Raw genomic sequence first — 22,368 nt, 5'->3', positions numbered from 1 at the left:
CGAGCCACATGCCGCTCTTTGGCCCCTTGAGTGTGGCTCTTCCACAAAATACCACGGCCTGGGCAAGTCTATTTTGAAGAAGTGGCATTAGAAGAAGTTTAAGTTTAAAAAATGTGGCTCTCAAAAGAAATTTCAATCGTTGTACTGTTGATATTTGGCTCTGTTGACTAATGAGTTTGCCAACCACTGCCCTAGGCAATCCTCAAGACCCAAGCCATGGCCCCAGATTGCTCAAGGGACCTCAAGCTCAGCCCCAGTGCTGAGGGGGTCACACTGAACCTCCTTCACTGCTCTACCCCACTCTCAATATTTTCAGCTCTAGCCCTAACCGGTTTGGCTCAGTGGATAGAGCGTCGGCCTGCGGACTCAAGGGTCCCAGGTTCGATTCTGGCCAAGGGCATGTACCTTGGTTGCAGGCACATACCCAGTGGGGAGTGTGCAGAAGGCAGCTGATCGATGTTTCTCTCTCATAGATGTTTCTGACTCTCTATCCTTCTCCCTTCCTCTCTGTAAAAAATCAATAAAATATATTTAAAAAAAATATTTTCAGCTCTAAAGGTGCAGAGGGCCCTAACCGGTTTGGCTCAGTGGATAGAGCCTGCGGACTGAAGGGTCCCAGGTTCGATTCCAGTCAAGGGCATGTACCTGGGTTGCCAGCACATCCCCAGTAGGGGGCGTGCAGGAGGCAGCTGATCCATGTCTCTCATCGATGTTTCTAACTCTCTATCCCTCTCTCTTCCTCTCTGTAAAAAATCAATAAAATATATTAAAAAAAAAATAAAGGTGCAGAGGGCAGTTTTCATTCCTGTGCTGGGGGTTTCCTGAACTGGTGGATAGGGTAGGGAGGTCCTTACAGGTTGGGGAACGGAAGATTGAGGCTCTGTAGATCCCTGAGTGGGATGGACTTGCAAACTGTGGCGTTATTGAAAGGCCAGAATGCATGGATGATGAGGGCAGGCTGCCAAGCACTTCTCAATGCTTGAGAAATGGGACGGGGAGCTTGCCAATTGGATGGGTGCTCAAGGGTCTGCAGGTGGGGAATTTCTTCGACTGGAAGATGCTTAGTCCTGGGGATTTTGTGAAGGAATGGGGTGTATAAGGACAGCCTCAGGGATGAATTGTAGGGGCAGGGGCCCTGGAGATGGGCAGGGGTTCTCAGAGAGGCATGCCACCAGGGCTGCAAACCTGGGGAAAGTAACAAGGATTAGGGCTGAGGGAGCGGAGCTCAGGTCACAGAGAATGCTGGCAAGGTTGGGTTCAGACAGAAGGCAGAGCGAGGCCAAGCGCTGGCGCCCACAGCCAAGGCCTCCTTGCCTGCCGCCAGGTAGGTCACCCCGCCGGCTGGGGCGCCAGGCACGGAACAGGTCGGCCTCACCTCGGCTACGCCGGGCGGGCAGCCAGGTGAGTGCGCGTGGGCGCTCCGAACGCGTCGCGGGAGGCTGTCCACCGGGGCGACTCTGGGTCATGGAGGCGCGCACGAAGGGCGCCACGGACCCTAGGGGGAGCAGAGGAGGTACGGCGGTGGCGGGGGGAGGGGGGGGAGGCGCGTCTCCCGCACACCTCGCCCCGCCTGTGTGCTCCTTCCCCTGCCTTCTGACAGGTGGTAAACAGCAGCCTGTACCCTGGCGGCGGCGGCAGGCAGGGGCCCAGCGACCCAGGCTGAGCTCGAGGCCCCCTACCGCACCCGCGCCACGGGGCTGCGCGCCAGCCTGGGGGGGCGCTCTCAGGAGTCTCTGGGGAGATGTGCGGGAGGGGCCTGCCCAGGGTCACTGGGTCTTTGATGAATTTCGGGGGCTTAGGCGCGGGCCCGTGGGGATAAGCAGAGGGGCAATCTGGGGCCAGGGCGTAGGCCTGCGGCATTGCCCAGGGCATCTGGAGCGGGAGTCGGGAGTCCCGGGCCACGGGGGGAGACCGTGTTCTCGTGGGACATCTGGGGAAGTCGGGGTCCCCCTCGTATTGCGGGGTAAGAGTTTGGAATGAGGGTGAGGAAGGGGCGTTCGGAGAGTTGCAGAGACAGTCACGGGGCCTTCAGAGGGTGCAGGAATACTGGGCCAAACAGCTGTCCCCAGGGATGTCGTGGAGGCGGGGGGAGGGGTGTCCACACGCGTACCCGCGAAGGCTAGGGCTCGCAGGGGACGAGAGGGACAGTCGGCGACCTCCGGAACTCCTGCGGGAGTGGGAGGGGCTCGGGTATCCTGAGGGGCCTTCTAGGTCTTCGGACGGACGTTGGGGAGTGTGGGGGTTCACCGAGCTCGGGGTTTCGCTGACCCGTTCTCCCCCACCCGCCCGGAGCAGGCCGCCGTGCTCCCCAGCCCGTGGGCCCCAGCGCCAGGCAGCTCCTGGCGCGGCTGGACGCGCGCCCCCTGGCGGCCAGAGCCGCGGCTGATGTGGCGGCGCTGGTACGCAGGGCGGGGGCCACATTGGGTCTACGCCCCAAAGATGGTGAGTGCGGGGTGGGGAGGGCGGGAGCGGGGGCGGACTGGAGCTGGGCTCCCAGGGGGCCGGTGTGAGTTAGGAGGACAGGGCTTGGAGGGAAATTCGAGGGCTGGGGGCCTTGGGTTATCCTAGAATATTCCTAGGAGGTGACACTGGGAGGGTTATGGCAGTAGGTGAGTGTTGGAAGATTAGCTGAGGGTGTGCGAGGATCCCCATCAGGGAGGCTCTGAATGTCATTCATGAGGAAGCAGGGCCTGGAGAATGTGGAGAGCGAGCACTGAGTTAAGGGAGGGCCTGGAATACTGGTGTCGAGGGTGGAGCCTATAAGTGCATTGTGGCTGGGATCTCAAAATGTCAGGAATTGGTTGAGATTTATAGGCTATTAGAGGGTGGAGCCTGGAATGTTCAGGAGTCAAATCCTGGAGTTGCACCCTCCAAGGTGGGCCTGTGGTTTATTTGAGGTGCAAGGTCCCAGTGTAATTAGAAGGAGGTAGGAAGGTGTGGGGAATGATTCAAACAGCCAGGGCTGGGATTGTTAAATCAGGATCAGGACAGTCATTTGAGTGTGTGGAGACTAGTTAAATGGGCAGGCAATTCTGTCTGTGCAGTCTAGAGGCAAGTCAATGAGATGAGGCTAGAATGGCAACTCACGGGGCAGGACCTAGGCTGTTTACATGGAGTTCAACCCTGGATTCCCTCCATTCATCCCCCAGCCATTAGCGAGCTGGATTCTGCGGACATAGAGGTCACGGACAGTCGCCTGCCTAATCCCACTTTGGTGGAACACCGGCCCCAGGTACCACCTAGTCCTCCTAATCCAGGCCACCTGCCCCGAGACTGGCAATGTATGTACACTCCTGTCCTTACTCTAGCATCGTCGGTCAGAGACCTTGGGGACATGCACTGTGCCGCTCCAAGTGACTCAGCTTAAGCCGCGTTATGCTTCAAAGCCGCCCCAGGCCTCTGGTCCTTTCTCTGTGGAGCTGGTTCGAGGTTCTGCAGGCTTTGGCCTCACACTGAGTGGAGGCCGAGATGCGGCCAGGGACACTCCCCTGGCAGTGCGGGGGCTGCTGAAGGACGGGCCAGCACAGCGCAGCGGTCGCTTGCAGGTGAGCCTGCCCTCTTCCTTGGTCAGGGAGCTCTCCACCTGCCCTTCCTACAACACCCCTCGCCTTGTGCTCTTACAGGCTGGTGACCTCGTGCTTCAAGTCAATGGGGAGTCAACTCAGGGTCTCACCCACGCCCAGGTCGTGGAGCGGATTCGCAGTGGTGGCCCCCGGCTGCACCTGGTGCTGAGCAGGCCTCTTGAGACCCACCCCAGCAAGCCTGAGAGGGGGGGAGGACCCCAGAAAGGAGATGGTTGGTTTCCCAGGGGAGAGAGATCTGGGATCTGTAAAGGGAAGGAGAGGGCCACAGAATAGAGGGGCCGGGGTACTGGGTGAGAAGGGTTTGGTGGTCTCAGTGGGGAAGGTTGGGAGTTTGGTGTCTGTGAGGGGGTCATGGCATCCTCAGACGTGGGGGTGAGGTGGAGAGGATCCCAGGATGAGAAGGTACTGAGAGGGGGGAAGAAGGAAGGGGTCTGGGTGAAAAGCAGGTGTTCGGAAGGAAGCGTGGCCCTCGGAGGGGAAGGCTGGGAGGGGTTAGTGGGAAGGGGGTGGGAGGGCGATGCAGAGAGTAGGGGACCTAGTTCCTAAAGACAAGGGCTCATAAGGGGAAGGGTTGGGAGTAGAGGGAGGTGGCTTGTGCAATGGGAGACTTTAGGGACTTAGATGGGAGGGGTTTGCTTTCCTTTGGGGGTTGTGGGAAATGATTTCTGAGGGTTGAGGGGTTCTGGATCCAGGAGGGGCAGGGTCTCTGGAAAGGAGGTGCTGGGTGTCCTGAGGGGTAGTGTCTGTTCCTGAAGGACCTGTCCAGGTCTTGATGGAAGGTTTTTACAAGGGGCGGGGTCTCTGCTGTCTCAGCACTTGGAGTCTTCTGGCCACCTGTGGACAAGGGGCCAGCTCTCTATACAACTCCCCCAATCTAATCTGCGTTCCTACCATTCCCAGATCGCAGCCCAGATCCTGGGGGACCAGAGGCGACGAGGTCTCCTAGCGCCAGCGCTTCCCCACTTCATCACCCTCAATCCCGTACGACCCGGCCCAGCCTGGAGCCCAGCCCAGAGGGGGCAGCAGACGGCCTTGCGGTTCCTCTGGAGCGCCGCACGCAGGACCCAGACGACCGATCCCCGGGTTCCCCGGGGCCCTGGCTGGTGCCGAGCGAGGAACGGCTCTCGCGGGCCCTAGGTGTCCCGGCGGCCACGCAGCTGGCCCTGGAGATGGCAGCTGGAAGGCGGAGGCACTGAGCATATCTGACGGCTGGGTGCTCACTTGGTACCGCCCCACCTGGATCCGGCGGGCTCCGTGCGCCTCGCACTAGCATCGCCAGCAGAACTGACACTTGGTCTCGTCCCCCCTCCTGCTGTTCAGTCGACCAGCCTGAGTTCCCCTCGCGGCGTCAGTGGTATGGCCCTCCCTCACCACCAGCCTGCGCTTCTTGTTTCGGGCGGGGGAGGTAATAAATCGGTCCGCTCCGTCTTGACTTGCCAGGTGCTCTAGGCGGGGTGGGGCTCCCCAGTCCACCCGGTAAAGGAGGGGGAGGGTCAATCCGCTGTGAGAAGGGCCTCTTCCTGCAACCACTGACAAGTACTGTCCCTTCCATGCTCTTCCAGAGGAGTCTCTGCTTCTGCCCGTCCCCAGCCTGGCTGGGTTCTCCCCACTCCATTTCCCTTCGCCAACTCCCGCTTCTCAGTCCACTCATTGATGTCACCTTCTTGGAGGTGTTCAGGGCTCAGATAATTATTGCGCGTGGCGTGGGGAATGCAGAGGTGAGAGTACACCCGTCTACCCGCAGCCCTGGCTCTGAATCACCCAGACTCTCCAAGGCGGGCCGGATAGCAGGGCTAGGAAGCCGGGTGGCTTCTTTCGCTGGGACCTGCGGTCTCTCACTTCCGGCCTGACACTTTCAGAGCAAGGGCTGGGGCCCTGGGCCCCTTTGGGGGCGGGGCGGGGCAGGGAAGGTGTGAGTCAGCGGGCCCAGCTAAAAAAAGCTGTTAGAACCTTTGCGCCGCGCCCCCCTCTTCCCTAGATGGCGACGAACTGCAGCCGGGCTTGTGTGCACATGCCACACGCTGGGCGTTCCCGGGCCTGGGAGAGGCCAGTTGCTCCATCCTGGGAAAAGAGCCCTCCAGCCCAGGCTTACATGGCCAGCGGGACTCCGAGCTGGGTAGCCCCGAAGCCGGTTGAGGTCAGAAATGGCCAGTCATCTTCGCTGTTACCACATCCTGAACACTTGGCCCCATATCCCCAACAAAGAGGGAAGCTGGGGAGGAGAGAAGGACCTGCAAAGCCAGCCTGGGAGTTGGGGTATAAAGCGGTGAAGATGTAAACCCTTGAATGGTGAGCACTGTAGACATTGTGGGGGCGTGGGCTGAGCCCAATTCAGGAGACTAATAATAGTAACCCAAGCCACCATTTACTTAGCCTTATCCCTGCTACTGGCTTCACTTGCGGCTGTATCCGTCAGGTTACACATCTATATGATATGCCCATTTCACAGAGGAGGGAAGTGAGGCCCAAAGACTATATACCTAGTCTAGCTGGGGGAGGGGTTGTCGAAACGAGATCTAATCCAGGCCTGATTCCCAAGCCTTAATCTCACCTGTATTTGACAAGTACTAATTGATTCCAACTGTTTACCTTGTACTGCGTGTGATAGGCACTGGTGAGATGCTGGGGGGGAAAACAAAGATTTCTATCCCTGTGTAGTTGTTGTGCTGGGGGTAGACATGTCAGAACAGACAAGAAAATGAAATATCAGAAGTGAGAGTTATGAAGACAGCAAAAGGAGGTTATGTTGGGGAAGGTAATTATGGTGGGTTGCTGGCCTCTTGGAAGACATAACACTTGAGCTGAGACCTGAATGACCGGAAGCGAGATGTATAAAGAACTGGGAGAAGTGCATTGACAGCAGCGGGAACATCAGGTGCAAAGGCCCCGATGAAGAGCAGAGTATGTTATGTTCTAGAAACTCAAGCACGTCTTCAGGTTTCACACAGTTGGAAAGCACACACTGAGTCCTAGGAAAGTAGGCTTCATCCCTTCCACTATCCAATCACTCTTTCACTGGGCTGAAAGAGGGGAGTCCCTTCTTTGGTTTTGAGGGGCCAGAGCCTAAGGGATGGAGAGCGTGAAAGCCCTTCGGTTGAACTATCCGGGCCTTCCAGCCACAACTCTCTCCTTCTCAAATGAGCTGAAAATAAAACCAATGTCCAGCCTAGAGAGTGTGCTCCCAGCACACCTAACCAGGTGCCTGTCTCACATGCAGACATCCAGGCTGAGTCAGGAGAAATTACTTGCTCAGGGCAATACACTCTCCAAATGCTGTCAGCCTTGTCACCCAGCCTGGCACCCCAAGAGCCTTCCCCCGCATCTTGCCAAGCTCCCAGCAATAAAACTCCTGTTCCTTTTCCATTCCTCATCGAGGCCTGGGCTGACAGCCCCTTGCCTCAGAACCAGAAAAGTGGACTTCCCTAGGATTGCAGAACAGAGTATCAGACACACCCTGAGCTCGAACACTATTCATAGTGTCTGCCCTCGTTTACTGAGCAGATGCTCACCAGGCCCTGTTCTCTCTCGGCCTGTGCGCCACTGCAGTCCGATTCCCATCACTGCCAAGAGGTTTATTCCACGTCCGAGATCCTTTATCCGCAATTCCCAAGTCCCCACAGCTCTGGAAACTGACAGTTTCCCCACAATTTGGAACCATTTGTTACAAAACCTGATCTGGCTCAACGAGGCACAATTTTCTGTACTACTTTATCCACTTACAGTGAACGTCCACGCCTTTGCTTGAGGAAATATTAACATGCTTAGAACACGCACACACACACACACACAATGGGCAGTCTCACCCACCACTGAATGTTAAGTAATACCATCTATGCACTGGGAAATTTTTTTTTAAATATATTGACTTCAGAGAGGAAGGGAGAGGGGGAGAGAGCGAGAGAGAAATATCCATGATGAGAGAGAATCACTGATTGGCTGCTTCCTGCATGTCCCTACTAGGGATCAAGCCCGCAATCGGGTCACCTGCCCTTGACGTGAATTGAACCTGGGACGCTTCAGTCCGCAGGCTGACACTCTATCCACTGAGCCAATCCAGCTAGGGCTGCACTGGAAAAATTTTCCAAAATTCGGAATATTCCGAATTCTGGCAATATACCTAGGTTTCACCAGGGCCTCCACCGTTTGTTTGTTTGTTTGTTTACAGCTCAGGAAACCCAGTCAGTCCTTCCCAAAGGCAAGCTCCCCTGGGTTCTGAGTTGAGGCAGCCCTGAGAACATTTGCATTCTAAAAGGGCAAAGGGTTTCGCCATTACCGTTCAAGGTACCCCGAAGTGCCAAGTCTCAAAGGCTGGCACCTCTGGAGATGGGGCGCCCCGGGTGGCTGTGCTCCGGGTGGGGACGATCCTTGGCGGGCGGGGCCAGGGGGCTTCCGGGGCGGCAGCCACCTGGCCCGGCCCCCTCAGGCCCCGCCCGCTTCTGCTTGGCTTGGTGATTCACTCCCTCCTTCGCCCCAGGGCCCCCTTCCCGGCCAAACGGAGGGCAAGACGGCTGGGTGTGCAGTGTCCACGAACCCACGAGAAACCGAGCAGATCGTCCCGCGCCCCCAGGGACTCTGGCCCACGCCATGGCGGACTCCGAGCGCTTCTCGGCCCCCGGCTGCTGGGCTGCCTGCACCAACTTCGTGCGCACCCTCAAGGGAATTCTTCTGTTTGCTGAGATTGTGAGAGTCCCGGGACTGGCGGGTGGGCAAGGGCGGGGTGGAGTGGCTGGATCGCACGCACACACACACACACACACACACACACACACACGTTGGGGAAGGCGCGTGGCCGCGGGTGCTGGGCAGAGGGACGGGGGAAGTGGGTTAGTAGCCGGGGCCCGAAACCAGGGGCGCAGGGCGAGTCGATGGCGTTTGGAGAAGGTGGTCGGGAGTTGCTGGGCCACGGGGTGAGGCCAGGGGTCCATGGTGCATATGGGGAACGCAGTGGAGGGAGACCGCGTGGACTCATCCGTGGGCTCAAGGAAGGGGTTCCAGGGGGCTGGGAGGTGGGGGACCGCCCGCGGCAGGGCGTGGCGCGGCCTGAGCGCTGTCGGGCGGGCTGGCGGGGCGCCCAGGGGCGGGGCCTGTTGGGGTGGAGCCCCGTGCTAGTCCTCCGGGTTGGGCGCCCAGCTGTTCTCTGGTTCTTTCTGGCCCTTCTGTGGTGGGGCGGGAGGTCCTTAGCTGTTTCGGAGCCTCCGTTTCCCGGCCCCACCCCTCAAAGTGGACGCCGCCTTTGAGTCACTTGTAAAAGGGCTGCGGTGCCTTTAACCGGAGCCCTGCCCCTCTGGTGACACTCTCAGGGCTTCCCAAAGGGGTTGCCTGGGGAACTGCACGTCCTGCCCGCCCCAAGCTGGCTCCAGCACTGCTCACAAAACACCTGGCAGGGCCACTCCCAGCAGGTCGCCCCTATCTTAGAAGGGGAAAGGGGAAACTGAGGCACCCAACTCTACCTTTCCTAGCTGGGTGACCCTGGGCAAGTCACTTAATGTCTCTGTGTCCCACTTTTCTCATCTATCAAATAAAGATACTAATAACAGTACCCAGTCTATTAGGTTGTAGGGATGATTACGTGAGTTAATACTTGTACAGCTCGTAGAACAATGTTGGGAACACAATGAGCACACAGTAAGTGTGTAGCTATGATTATTTGTCATCTTCTCAGTCCTGGTAGGCATCTGAGTTTGAGACCCCTGATTTTTTTAAAAAATATATATTTTATTGATATTTTACAGAGAGGAAGGGAGAGGGATAGAGAGCTAGAAACATCGATGAGAGAGAAACATCGATCAGCTGCCTCCTGCACACCTCCCACTGGGGATGTGCCCGCAACCAAGGTACATGCCCTTGACCGGAATCGAACCCGGGACCCTTCAGTCCGCAGGCCGACGCTCTATCCACTGAGCCAAACCGGTTTCGGCAAGAGACCCCTGATTTTTTAAAAAATATATTTGTATTGATTTCAGAGAGGAAAGGAGAGGGAGAAAGAGATAGAAACATCAACGATGAGAGAGAATCATTGATTGGCTGCCTCCTGCACGCCCCACACTGGGGATCGAGCCTGCAACTGGGGCATGTGCCCTGACTGAGAATCAACCACTGAGCCATGCCAGTTGGGCCAAGAGACCCCTGATTTTAACCCCTCCCCTCAGCCCAGGGAGTTGATGGAGGTCCCCTTCCTCATGTCATCCTTCCAGATACTGTGCCTGGTGATTCTGATCTGCTTCATCGCTTCCACATCAGCATACTTCTCTCTGTCAGTGGTTGAGATGATCCTTGCTGCTGTCTTCTTTGTCATCTACATGTGTGACCTGAACACCAGGATAAGGATCATCAACTGGCCTTGGAGTGTGAGAAAGGGGACAGAAGTGGCTAGGCTAGGGAGGGGCCTCAGCAGTTGGGATTGTCCTGGGAACTCTGGATGCTGACTTCCCTCCTCTCTCTACTCCTTACAGGATTTCTTCCGAACCCTCATAGCGGCCATCCTCTACCTGATCATCTCCATCATTGTGCTCGTGGAGAAAGGAAACAGCTCCAAAATCATCGCCGGGGTAAAGACTTTAGAGGCAGCTCCAAAACAGAGAGAGATAGAGATAGAGATAGAGATAGAGATAGAGAGAGAGATAGAGAGAGAGAGAGAGAGAGAGAGAGAGAGAGAGTTGAGGATCTAGGGGCCATTTCTGTCTCTGCTTCTGGCAGAAAGTGTATGATCCACAACAGGCCACCCTTGTCCTCAGGGTCTGCAGGAAAGTCTGGCCAGAACCTTGATTTCCTCCCAAGTTCATCATTTGCTGTAAAGGGCCATCCCTGGCCTGACACGGGATCTTTGTCAACACACTAGACTGCCATCTGCTAGAACTTTGTTTCACATGTGCACTGGGAATGGTGCCACTTAGACGGGGGGCCACCATGTGGCTCTCCTGAGTTGAGCAGTACTAGGAGAAGGGAGAGTTTCTGACCTTTTCTGGGGCTCTCTGGCTTCCCAACCTGGGGCTTTAGTCGCCATCCCTTCATGGAGCAGTCACTGGAGGTAGTAGATACAAGGCGGTGAGAGGCTGAGTAGGCTGACCAGCCTAATCCAAAGCCCCTCACTCTCATCCCCACTTCCAGGTGATGGGCCTAATCGCTGCGTGCCTCTTTGGCTTTGATGCCTATTTCACTTTCCCCTTGAGGCAGCAAAGACACACAGCAGCCCCTACTGGTAAGTGAGTGTGTGTGTGTGTGTGTGTGTGTGTGTGTGTGTGTGTGTAGGGGGGGTGTTGTTGAGGAGGTTGAGGAGAGAAGGAAAGGGCATGAATGCCAGCTCTGTCCCTTATTGCTACTTACGGCTTTAGTATCAACAAGTACCATAAGCTTCAGTATTCTTTTTTTTTTAAGCTTCAGTATTCTTGTATGTAAAGTGGGCATATGGATCCAAACTGCTTTCTCTCTTTTCCTCACTTGCAGACCCTACAGATGGCCCAGTGTAGGTGAACTACCTTGATTTCTCTCTGCAACCTGCAAATAACGTCCATCGAAATCACTGCTCCCCACCCCTACAAACACTCCTAGCCAACTCCCAGCCTCCTATTGAGGTAAAAGTGCCTTTATCTGAAGAATTTGTCTTCCAGCCTGCCAATCAACCCTCCTGGGTGTGGCCACCTTTATGGGTGTGCCTAGGTTCCCCTTTTGAAGCATCTAGAAGCAGACACCAGTTCTGCCCGAACTATGCCCCCACCTAAGCCGCAACATGAGGGAGAGGGGTGCCTCAGTTTCAGACTCCAGGCCCCAGGTTGTGACACACTGCAAATCACCTCAGTGTGGGAGGTGGTTCTGTGGAGGGATAAATATGAATAAATAATAAACAGATTGTTAGAATACATGGTAACGAATAAGTTAATCCTTTGATCAAATGGGGATATCTCGAGCATCAGGAGGGGCAAAATAGGGAAGGGAGGCAGCTGGAGCAAAGAGGGGAAGAAGCCAGGCCTGTTTTACACCAAATATTAAGACACTTCAATTGTACAAACAGAGGTAGAAAGGAAGGGGGTTTATTCTCAAGTCTTGAGAGTGGAGAAATGGAGCCCTCCAGGACAGCCTCGCCTTCAAGCCACTATGCAGTTCTTGTCTCTGGCCTGGCGAGGCGTCCCTGGGCCCGAGTTCTCGGGGACCCCTGGAGACGGAGAGTTGGGGGTCTTCGTTGCAGTGTCCTGAGCAGACAGGGGCCTGGTCAGGTACGGGGGCGGTGGGATACGCTCTCCCAGGAAGAAGCCATCATCCTCCGAGGACTCTGAGCTGGAGCTGGAGGGGGAGCTGGAGCAAGATTCGGAGTCCGATCCCAAGTTACATTGGTGGTGAAGTCTGCCAGACCGGCGTCTGCGGTGGTGACGGTGGCGGCGACGTGTGGGGGCCCTGGGAGGGGGACTGCGAGGCCTGCGGCGCTGGGCTGGAGGCGCACTCAGGGTCCGCCGAGGGCCTCCGTCAGACACCAGAGGGTCCCGGAAGCTGACCCGAGGGGCACTTTGGCGACTGAAAGAATCATCTTCAGGGTCCAAATGGCCGGGGGTCCCTGGGGATGGCTCGGGGGCGCTGCGGAGCCCCAGCTCGGGCATGGAGTGGCGGTGAGGGCCCCCTCTCCGAAAGCGGGTGGGCTCCTCGGGGCCTGCGGCTGGAAAGAGAGACGGAGGGAGTCCCTGTATGTATCTGCCTTCTCCCAGAGGAGCCCTGCGGAAGGCCCTTCTCCTTTCCCCTTTCCATCAGGACTGGGAAAGTGGGGGGCAGGGGTCGGAGAGGGCAGCGAAGTGGGGAGTCCGGGAAATAGGAGGCCTGGGACCGGCTCTGAGTGGAGCGGAGGGAAGTTGGAATGCAGGAGGAGCGGGACTGGATGGGTGAGAGGGGGCGTGGCTTCTGGTGGAAGGGGCGTGGCATAGGCTGGAGCAGATGAGGTTTTCCATAGGGTGGAGGGTCCAGGGTTTGGAGAAAAGGAGGAGGAACTTGGGCTGAGGCAGGTACCAGTTGAGGTAGGCGAGGGCCTTGTATAGACGGGAGCAGACAGGGTTCACGAGGAGGTGTAGTTTGGGTGCAGCCCAGGCCTGGGATGATTTGGGGGTGGGGCCAGGTGTACAGCAGGTGAAGGGACTGGGCAAGTCACCCCGAGGGACGGGGTTGGCGGGGGCGGGGGGGGGCGGGGAGAAGGGACTGGGAGGGGCTGGGTGGGACTCCAGGGTTAACTCACCAGGCTCTGCCTCAGTGCTGGTGCCTTTGGTGGCGGTCTCGGATGGCCCCTCCACAGGAGAGAAAGAGGCTGTGGAGGCCGTGAGCGGTGTGGAGACGGTGCTGGCGCTCCAGCTTCGGCGGCCAGGCCCCGAGGCCGTGGGCTCCGACCCCAGGCTGCAGGCTCGAGAGCAGAAGATTAGGCCCCGGCGTGGCAGAAAGGGGCGACCCAGCAGGGCTCGCCCGCAGCGACTACAGCAGAAGCAGCGGTCTGAGGCGTGCCAATGCTGGCCCTCATAAGCCATCTGGCCCTGGTCCAGGCCTGGGGGGACACCGCGAGGGGGTGGGGGGGACTAAGACAGAGGCCCCCTGGCATGTCCCACCCTGCTCAAATGGGGCCCTTCTGAAGAGAGCAGGAATCTGAAGCAGGGTACCCCAAGACTCCTACCCCCCCCCCACACCCCTCCAAAATGGCGCCCTTCTTTGGAGAAAGCAGGAAATCCGAGGTTTGGTCCTCACCACAGGGTACCTCAAACTGGCTGATTAACATCTTCTTCTCTACTCTTTCTTTTCCAGGGTCCTCCCTCCCAGAGTGGGGGCTGGGCACTGGACTCTTAAGATGTGGGTCAAGCTTAGACAGTAAGGTGGCTTCAGATGGAAGGACAGTAGATTTAAAGAGGCCTGGGTGGTGCAGACAGGGCGTGGTAGGGCGTGGTCTTGGTGGGAAAGAAGTGAATCTTAGAGAGCAGGGTGTGGTAGAAAGTATGATGTACCTAGGCCAGCGATTTTCAATCTTTTTCATCTCATGGAACACATAAACTAATGACTAAACTTCTGCAGCACACCAAAAATATAGTTTTTGCTGATCTGACAAAAAATAGGTATAATTTTGATTCATTCACACCAGACGGCTATTGCTGTGTTGGCTGTTGTCCTTTTTTATTTGACAATCTAAGGGAAAAGAGGTCAGTTCCCCTGACTAATTAGTCAGGCATTGCATGTTTTAAAAATTCTTGCAGCACACGAGTTGAAAATCACTGAGCTAGCTTGATGGAGAGTCTTAGAGCAGTGGTCGGCAAACTCATTAGTCAACAGAGCCAAATATCAACAGGACAACGATTGAAATTTCTTTTGAGAGCCAAATTTTTTAAACTTAAACTTCTTCTAATGCCACTTCTTCAAAATAGACTCACCCAGGCTGTGATATTTTGTGGAAGAGCCACACTCAAGGGGCCAAAGAGCCGCATGTGGCTCGCGAGCCGCAGTTTGCCGACCACGGGTCTTAAAGGATAGGGTACAGCTTAGGAGCATAGGAGCTAGGCTGACAGGGTATCCCTGGGGTACTGGGAATTAGAGGGCACTCTGGAGGGGGGCCCAGATGTGTAGTGGTGCCTCGTACTGTGTAGGAAGATTTAGAAAGTATGGCTGGATGGGGGATATCGGTGATGGGACCTGCAGTGAAAGGTATAGGGTTATGGTGCTTGGACTAGAGTCTAGACTGAAAGTACGGTGATAATGGTGGGCAGGGCCTGGAGGGCAGAAAGAATGGAGGGGGCAGGGCGTTGTGGCCTAGATGTTAATCCATCCCCCCGTCCAATGCCATGTTCACCCACCGATGTGCTCCCCACAGCCGTCACAGTACTCCGCATGGCGGGCCTCGTAGCAGGCGCAGCAGTGGGGACGGCTCTGACGCATGACGTAGCGCTGCCCTCCTAGGGATGCTTCACACTCGAAGCAGCAGAAGTGACCCATATGCCAGTGCCGGCCCTCGGCCTCCGTGCACTCAGGGGAGAAGATGATCTGGGGGAGCGCAGGCCATCTGTGGCCGTCAGCAGGGCCTTCCCTGTCCCTGCCCGCCCTCCACTCCCTCCCCTGGGCAGTAAGGCATCACCTCGTCGCAGGCTTGGCAGCGCGGACGCAGGCGTTCGGCATGGTGGCGACCACAGTAGACCTTGCCAGCATGGTAGAAGTAGATGAGGTCCACCAGCAGCTCCCGGCATGTGGAGCACACAAAGCACTGGGGGTGCCAGCAGGCACCCAGGCCTGCTCGGCTGGCAAACACGGCGATGTCTCCACCTCCGATCTGCTTCCCACACTGCCAGGTGACAGATAGGCACTGTCACCCTCGCCAACATGGTTAGATGGGGGATCAGCCACGGTGTGTATCATACTAGGGCCTTCCCCATGGTCGACCTTTGTGACTGGCCTTACCTACGGGGTAACTTTGAGAAAGGCCCTACCTGCATGGGAGGAGGAAAGTGCCTTAGAAACTGACCCTGTGCCTGTGGGAAACCTTAGAGACAGGCCCTACTCGTCGTGGGTGGCCTTAAAGGAGGTCTTGTTTTTGCAGGGTTGGTGAAACCATAGAGCCAGGCCAGGCCCAGGGGGAACCTTAGCCACAGACCTCACCTAACAGTAGGATGTGAGGTCAGGCTTCAACCACTGAGGGGAGGGTGCTTTAGAGATAAATTCCACCCACCACCTGGCTCTAGAGACAGGCCCTGCCACTGTGGGTGGGTTCTTAAGGACAAGTCTCCACTACAAGAGGACCCGAGAGGTGTGTGGGGGGCAGGAAACTAATAGAGAAGGTCCATTGGGGCCTCCTTAGAGACAGACCCAACCCAACAGAGGGATCTGAGGAACAAGTCCCATCCACCAGGGAGCCCTACACACAGACATCACTGGCCAGGAAGGCCTTAGAGGCGGTCCCTGCCTAACAGTGGGATAGGGATATGGGTCCTGCAACCCAGGGCTTGGAGCAAAGGCACCACTCACTCCCTGAGGCCTTCCATGGCTCACCTCCTCACAGATGGCCCCAGTTATGGTCACTGGGAAGATGCGTACAGTGCCACGCCCCAGGTTCTCCCGTTTCCGCTGCTGGCTGAAGGCTCTGAGCTCTTTCTTCTCTTCCTCTACCAGTGCCGTGCAGTACTGTGCCTGAGGTAGTGAGGGTCAAACAGGCTCCTCCCCTGTTGTCTGCCCCCCCACCCTCTTTCAAATTTCTTCCATGCTCAAAAAGTTTACTTCAATGCCTCTGTATAGATGGTGCTTCCTGATGAAATAACCATCCCTGACCTCCTCTCCCAAGTCCCACGTGTGGTTTTGCCAAGGAATGTCCCCTGCCCTTCAGACCTTTCACCTCAGATCAGCTCACCTCTGATCCTGCCCATTTCTTTCCAGCTGTGTGGCATTTGCCCAGGCTGTGCCCCCTACCTGACATGCCCTTCCTGTCTTATCTCTCCTCACCTCACTGTCGTGTGGGGGAAGCTGGTGCAGCAGCTGCTTGATCCTGTATTTTTCCCCGGGACTGTTGACGTAGGGGACCTTGTCCTCTGGGAGGCAGCTGAAAAATTGGTATACCTGGGAGGACATGGGGGATGGAAGAAAACAACTGAGATGAGGGGTGATTGGAATGCAGTGGGATGATGGGTCCCTACTCTCTGAGAAAATTAAAATCATCAGAAGGAAATGTCTACTGACTCCCTCCATCTCTTCTTCCTATGGGCTGGATCATCTCTGTCACCTCCCAAACATGCCAAGAATTCGCTCTTGTCTTGACCCCACTTTTCCTTCCTGCTACTGCGTCTACTTTTCTCCTTCCCTTACAGCAAAATTCCTCAAAAGAGCTGTGTGCACTCATTGTTTCCACTTCCCCTCCTCCCGGTCTCTCTAGACCCCACTCCAGTCACCCTTCCCTGCCCTTCCTCTAAAGCTGTTCCTGTCAGGGTCATTGGTGACGTTCACACTGTTAAAGTAATTGTTCAGGTCTCAGTTCTCATCCAACTTGACCCATCAGTAGCACCGGACAGAGTTAATGACTTCCAGAACTCACTGTGTTCCCTTGGCTTCCAGGACATCACACCGTCCTGGGTTTCCTCTTACCAAAAGGAAATCTATTGGCCACTCCTCTGTTCTTCTTTTGGTTCGTCAACTAACTGGCCCTTAAATGTGGGAGGGTCCTCAGTCTCAATCCTTGGTCCTCTTGCCTCTGTCTCCCTTCACTCCCTTGGGACCTCATGACTACCATAAGTCCACCTCATGGCTAAGGCCTCACGAATGCATGCCTCCGGCTCTATGATCTCTCCCTTGAGTTCCAAGCAAAGTGGCCACTCAGATGTCTAATGGGTACCTCAAACTCCGGATGCCCAAACTTAACTTATGCTCTTAGACCTCCAACCTTGATCTGATCCACCCACCTTTAAGGTCATCTTTGACTCCTTTCTCTCTCACACCCACAAACAAATCTCTCAGCTTTACTTTCAAATTACAACTGGAATCTGACCACCACTTACTTCTTCTACTGCCAGCACCATCATCAGCCACCTAGGCTATTTAAGTGCTCTCACTTTCATTGGTACCCTGCTTCCACCCTCACTCCTACAGTCTGTTCTACACTCGGCAGCCAGAGGGATCCCGTTAAATCCTAAGACAAATCATATCCCTTCTCTGCTCACAAATCTCTTGTGGCTTCTCCCTCATTCAGAGTAGAAGTCCAAGTTCTCACCATGTCCCCGCCACCTCTTTGACCCCACCTCCACCTCATCACTCTCCTTGTTGCTCACTCTGCTCCAGTGTACTGGTATTCTCACTGTTCCTCACACATGCCAAGAACACTCCTGCCTCAGGACCTTTGCATTAGCTATTCCATTTTCCTAGATCTCTCTAACCTAGTATTTCTGCATGGTTCACTCTCATGTCCTTCAGGAAGCTCAAAAATCATATTCTCACAAAGGCTTACCTGGACACCCTATTTACAATCCTAACATCTCTCTCCACCCCCCAACTTCTTCCCTGCTTTTCTTTAATCCATGGACCTTACACCATATGACATTATTGGCTCCCTTCAGGAATTTAACCTCTACATGGATATATATACTGAGTGGCCAGATTATTATGATCTCTGAATGCATAATAATCTGGCCGCTCAGTGTATATCCTATATAATAAAAGGCTAATATTCAAATTGTCCCCTCGACCAGGAGTTTGACCAGCAGGCAGGCCGGCCAACCGCCCATGTCCCCTCCCCTGGCCAGGCTGGCCAGACCACCCATGCACAAATTCATGCACCGGGCCTCTAATATATATATATATACACACACACACTGAGTGGCCAGATTATTATGCATTCAGAGATCATAATAATTTGGCCACTCAGTGTATATGGTGTATTTTGTTCACTGCTGTGTCCTCACAGCACCTAGAACAGTGTCTGACATGCAGTAGGTACTCAATAACTATTGAATGGGTTAATCAATGGAGATGTGAATGAAGTGCTAGGATAAGCCCTGAGGTAAGGGGTAGAACAGGAATGGGTGAACAGGCCCAGTGATCGCTCAGAGTTCCCTTCAAGTTTTGGGGGGCTGATCACCTCTAGATCTCAGAGGGGTCAGAAAGACAGGCACAGTCTGACCACACACCCGAGTGTTTCCCCAGAAATAGGTTTCTATTTGAGTGTGTGTGCACCCACTGGAGAGCAACAGTGGATGGTGCCTTCTGGTCACCTGCTCCGGCTTGAGACCAGGGGGCACCCAGGCATACTCCTCTGAGGCACAGCCCGAGTCATCATCGGAGATGGAGTGGCGCTGGAAGTCTGAGATTAGCCGACACATGATGCGTTCCAGGTCCACAGGCACTGCGTGCACGGCGTGCTCCTCCCGAGGGCATTTGCAGTGCTGGCAGATCTTTCTGAGGGGGCCAGGATGGAGGTCAATTACTAAGGGTAGCAGCCCACTTGGACCCCTTGACAGCCCAAGAAAGTCCAACTGAGGGGCAGGGACATGCAGATGATCACCACCAAAGGACTCTGGGCCTAGGGGTGGGGCTGTGAGCCTGGGTGGAGGAGGTGAAGAGATAGAGCTGTGGGGTCTCAAGGCCAGCCCTGACTTTCAGCTCTGGGACTTGGGCCTGAGTAGGGCTGGGGTTCTGAGTCTGAGATTGGAGTTATACCTCTAGGGGCTTCCCCTCAGGAGAGGCTCTGGACATTTTGGGGGAACTTTCCCTGGAGGTGGGCTCTAGCCTGTATTGAGCCTCAGAACTTTCGGATAGGGCTCTGTCTGTAGTACATTATGGATTGTTTTAGGTATCGAGCTCCAGGAGATAGGGCACAGGGGTCTGGGAGAGGAGTTCCTAACTCAAGAAGGGGGCATGGAGGACCAAAGATCTCCCTAGGGATAGGACTCAGGCTTGAGGAAGGACACTTCTGGGGCGGGGCTGTGTCGTGGGTGGAGCTCTCCTGGGAACCAGACAATAGGGAATGAGTCAGGGGGCGGGGCTCTGAATCAGAGCGTGTGGCTTTTTCCCTGATTGAGCTTCCTCTGTGGACCGCGGTCAAGCCAAGGGCGTGGCTTAAGTCTCAGGATTTCCCTCCAGAGGGTGGAGCCCTGACAAAGGCAAGGCCCTGGCATGGTCACCTACCTCCAGCCATGCAGCAGAAAGCCGGGGCACTGCTCCCTGCAGGAGTTGCAGGGCTGGCCGCGGTCTGGGTCCTCTGCCTCCGGAGGCTGCAGTGGGCGGGGGCAGACGCGGGACCCCGCCGGGCGCGGGGGCGGGGAGGGAGAAGTTAGGGCCCGCCTCTCCACTCCAAGGCTGGAGACCGCACGCTGGGGCCTGTCCTACCTGGGTAGCGCTGGGCAGGCTGGGACAGCACCCGGAGCTCGGGGGAGGGGGACACAACAGAGACAGAGGCGGGACAGCTGAGGCCACCTCCCTCTATGCCCCCTTTTCAGGGAATTCCCCTCCCCAGGCCAGCCTCCAACTCCTCACACCCAACCGGGACACCTCCCCGCAGCCTCCGACTCCTCCAGGCCTTAAACACCTCCTCCAGAACTCAGAGTACTCTCCCCACTCAGGGCAGAGTCCCTAACCTGGGTGTCTACCCCAGGCTTCATCTAGGCTCTTTCTCCACCCACGAGGCCAGCAGCACTCCAGTTCCATAGGGTAGAAGTCTGAGACGTCATCCTTACCTGGGATCTACACAGGAACCCCTCCCCCAAACCCTGGTTTCACCCAAGGAGCTGGAGACCCTCCTGCAATGGAACAGGAGGCCCCCCCCCCCCCATGCATTCAGAAACCCTCAAGAAGCCTTCTCTCCTCTGGACCATCAAATCCAGGCCCCACCTAGAGACCCGCCAAAGGAAGAGAGAGACCCTCCTATCTAGGAAGTCAAAGGCTCTCTGCTCAAGTGGAAGCCTGGAAGCCTTCTTACCCCAAATCCCAATCCCTGGACTCTCAGTATTCCGGCACCCCTGGAGTGCAGGACCTCCCTCTTCAGTTCACCTTCCGCCAAGGTACAGGGCGAGGTTCCTTCCCTCAGAAGCTCAAAAGGTCCCTGCTCGATCCAGGAACGCAAGACCCAATCTTTTGGCCCTCAGAGACCCCTCCCATAATTCACACGAGAGGGAAACACACCAGGTCTTTGAGTGCTGCTAAAGGTGTGCGGAGAGGTGATTAGGGAGCGTGGGTTACCAGATTTCCATCTTCCTCCATCTACAGGCTTCCAGAAGCCCCAGCCCCACCGGTCTGGGAATTCTGGGGATGGGGATTCCCAAACCCTCCGTGGAGCGCCTCCTCGCTACCCCTATCCCCTGCCCCCTCTCCTGGGCCTCAGTTTACCCCTGACCCCCGCCGCTGCCCTGAGTCTCGCTCACCGCGCGCCCGGAGCGGCGCCTCCGGGACCCACGCGCGAACATGGCGCGCCCGGGCAGGGTCAGGACGGGCCGGGTCAGGCGAAAGGAATTCTCGCGTCCGTCAGGCCACCGCGCGTCCTGCCTGGAAGCTCTGTTCCGTAAACCTGACACCGGCCAGGGGAGGAGCGCGCCCCGCAGCGCCCGCCCCTGGGCCTGCTGTCTCTCCCGGGCCAAGGCGCCCCCTGCCTAGAGGTGAAGGGCACGCATCCCAGGAACGCTGTGCGGGAGAGCTCCCCTGCCCTGCTGCCAAGCGCCCCAGAAACCCGAGGGGCCACGTGGCCCCTCACAGGATATTTTAGGGCTTGAAAGCTCTGCAGTGGAAGAGGGAGACTTGGTAGTGGCGATCTGACTGTAAGGAGTGGGGCAATAGGGTTTGCATTGGCCCTTCGTGTCCATTTGTCTTCGATCCTTATTTGGAGGAGGGGTTAAAGCCACCTCTTGACCTTTTCCCCACTAGTGATGTTCCGAAGGACTCTTTCCCTTGTATGAATGCTGCAAGAATGGTTCCCAGCTCCATCGCAGCCCTAGCTGGTGCTCCCTCGTCCCATCAGAGAGCTAGATCTTATATACCGCCCCCCCCCCGCCCCAGCCCTGCTCCCATTCCTTTAGAACCAGGATAATTTGAGATTTATGAGGAGGAGGTTAAAGTCACTGGCCAGGTTCCCATGCCCCCCCCCCCCACCCCATTCTTACAGGCCCAGCTGTCATGCCCCCTAAATCCTGAGAAGGTTTAATAGCCTTTCCTCCCCTGCTCCCATTTTCCTCTCTCCAGTTAGATATCCTTTTCCCTGAGCTCAGTCGCAGAGCTGGGAGTCTCTCCTTCAAGTTCTACAGCTTTGCTGTGCCTCGGGGCTGGGAGGAGGGGGTCCCCCGCCAGCAATCAGAACTTGGGCGCCTGGCTGGGCTGGGGTCTCTAATTAGGCCTGGCGGAGGCGGCGGTCAGCAGGGCCTTTCATCGCAGGCGCCAGGGATTTCCAGGCCCCATCCTGCCCCATTCCGCACATCTCTGTTACTTCCCGCCTCTTCTGGCTCCAGAGAGGGGTTAAAGGGGATGAATGAATGGCTCCCCTCCCCCCTGTCTTGCAGCCTACCTGGTCTCCCGGTTTTCCAGCTGCGGGGTAGGGGAGGCAAGGAAATGAAGAGACAGCAGGTTTTGAAAAATTTGAGGATATGAGTAGAGGAAAGTCTCCCTGTGAAGTATGGGGTTCTATTGGAGCCTCTTGAGGATTTGAGAACAAGGTGGGAAAGGCACGTGACTAAGGGACCAGAGTTAGAACTGAGCCCTTGAAAGACAATTTTCTGTGGCCAGTAGTGGGGCATTGCACAGGGCCACTCTGAGCATGACCTAGAATGATCTGCAGGCGAGGCATCCCTTGGCCAAATGCTGTTAAGGGGGCCTAAAATGACGAGGTGACTTGAACCTCATCCAGCAGGTCAGTAGTGGTGAAGCTTCTTCTCACCTCCTTTCCATCTCTTCCTTTGTGTCCTCCTAAAAAGACACACTGAGCCCTAACCGGTTTGGCTCAGTGGATAGAGCGTCGGCTTGCGGACTCAAGGGTCCCAGGTTCGATTCCAGTCAAGGGCATGTACCTTGGTTGCGGGCACATCCCCAGTAGGAGGTGTGCAGGAGGCAGCTGATCAATGTTTCTTTCTCATCGATGTTTCTAACTCTCTATCCCTCTCCCTTCCTCTCTGTAAAAAAATCAATAAAATATATTTTAAAAAAAGACACACTGAGGCCTGGTGGGCATGGTTGAGCATTGTCCCATGTACCAGGAAGTGGCATGTTTGATTCCTAATCAGCATATGCCTGGGTTGTGGGCTCAATCCCCAGTGGAGAGCGTGCAGGGGGCATCTGATCAAGGTTCCTCTCTCATCAATGTTTCTATCTGTCTCCCCCTCTCCCTTCC

At 56.1% G+C, this 22,368-nt stretch overlaps 3 protein-coding genes across 5 annotated transcripts; 2 read left to right on the top strand and 1 right to left on the bottom strand.

Annotated features, from left to right (window-relative positions):
* Positions 1 to 1,409: 1,409 nt before the first annotated feature.
* Positions 1,410 to 5,015, top strand: MAGIX (MAGI family member, X-linked). The gene is made up of 6 exons (XM_080653502.1): positions 1,410 to 1,513; positions 2,296 to 2,442; positions 3,150 to 3,232; positions 3,309 to 3,545; positions 3,624 to 3,795; positions 4,485 to 5,015. Exons 1-6 carry the CDS (start codon positions 1,465 to 1,467, stop codon positions 4,778 to 4,780), a joined length of 984 nt encoding a protein of 327 aa, XP_080509628.1. The 5' UTR covers positions 1,410 to 1,464; the 3' UTR covers positions 4,781 to 5,015.
* Positions 5,016 to 5,888: 873 nt separating this feature from the next.
* Positions 5,889 to 11,445, top strand: PLP2 (proteolipid protein 2). Its single transcript, XM_080653723.1, has 5 exons — positions 5,889 to 8,264; positions 9,779 to 9,931; positions 10,037 to 10,132; positions 10,692 to 10,782; positions 11,028 to 11,445. The coding sequence occupies exons 1-5, from the start codon at positions 8,169 to 8,171 to the stop codon at positions 11,048 to 11,050; spliced, it is 459 nt and encodes a 152-aa protein (XP_080509849.1). The 5' UTR covers positions 5,889 to 8,168; the 3' UTR covers positions 11,051 to 11,445.
* PRICKLE3 (prickle planar cell polarity protein 3) lies at positions 11,444 to 20,723 on the bottom strand. Of its 3 annotated transcripts, none has more exons than XM_080653720.1 (9): positions 20,420 to 20,723; positions 19,188 to 19,273; positions 18,275 to 18,458; positions 16,020 to 16,133; positions 15,573 to 15,710; positions 14,665 to 14,868; positions 14,387 to 14,573; positions 12,796 to 13,095; positions 11,444 to 12,228 (listed from the first exon to the last, which is right to left on the bottom strand). In XM_080653720.1, the coding sequence occupies exons 1-9, from the start codon at positions 20,459 to 20,461 to the stop codon at positions 11,666 to 11,668; spliced, it is 1,818 nt and encodes a 605-aa protein (XP_080509846.1). In that variant the 5' UTR covers positions 20,462 to 20,723; the 3' UTR covers positions 11,444 to 11,665. The 3 variants fall into 3 exon arrangements, with proteins under 3 accessions (XP_080509846.1, XP_080509848.1, XP_080509847.1); XM_080653722.1 differs by having other exon boundaries at positions 19,978 to 20,480; XM_080653721.1 differs by having other exon boundaries at positions 20,181 to 20,480.
* Between the last annotated feature and the right edge of the window lie 1,645 nt (positions 20,724 to 22,368).

This window comes from Plecotus auritus, assembly GCF_963455305.1.
Source record: "Plecotus auritus genome assembly, chromosome: X".
NCBI lineage: Eukaryota > Metazoa > Chordata > Mammalia > Chiroptera > Vespertilionidae > Plecotus > Plecotus auritus.
Note: the sequence above shows the minus strand (reverse complement) of the source record. Positions and strands in the feature narration are given on the sequence as shown.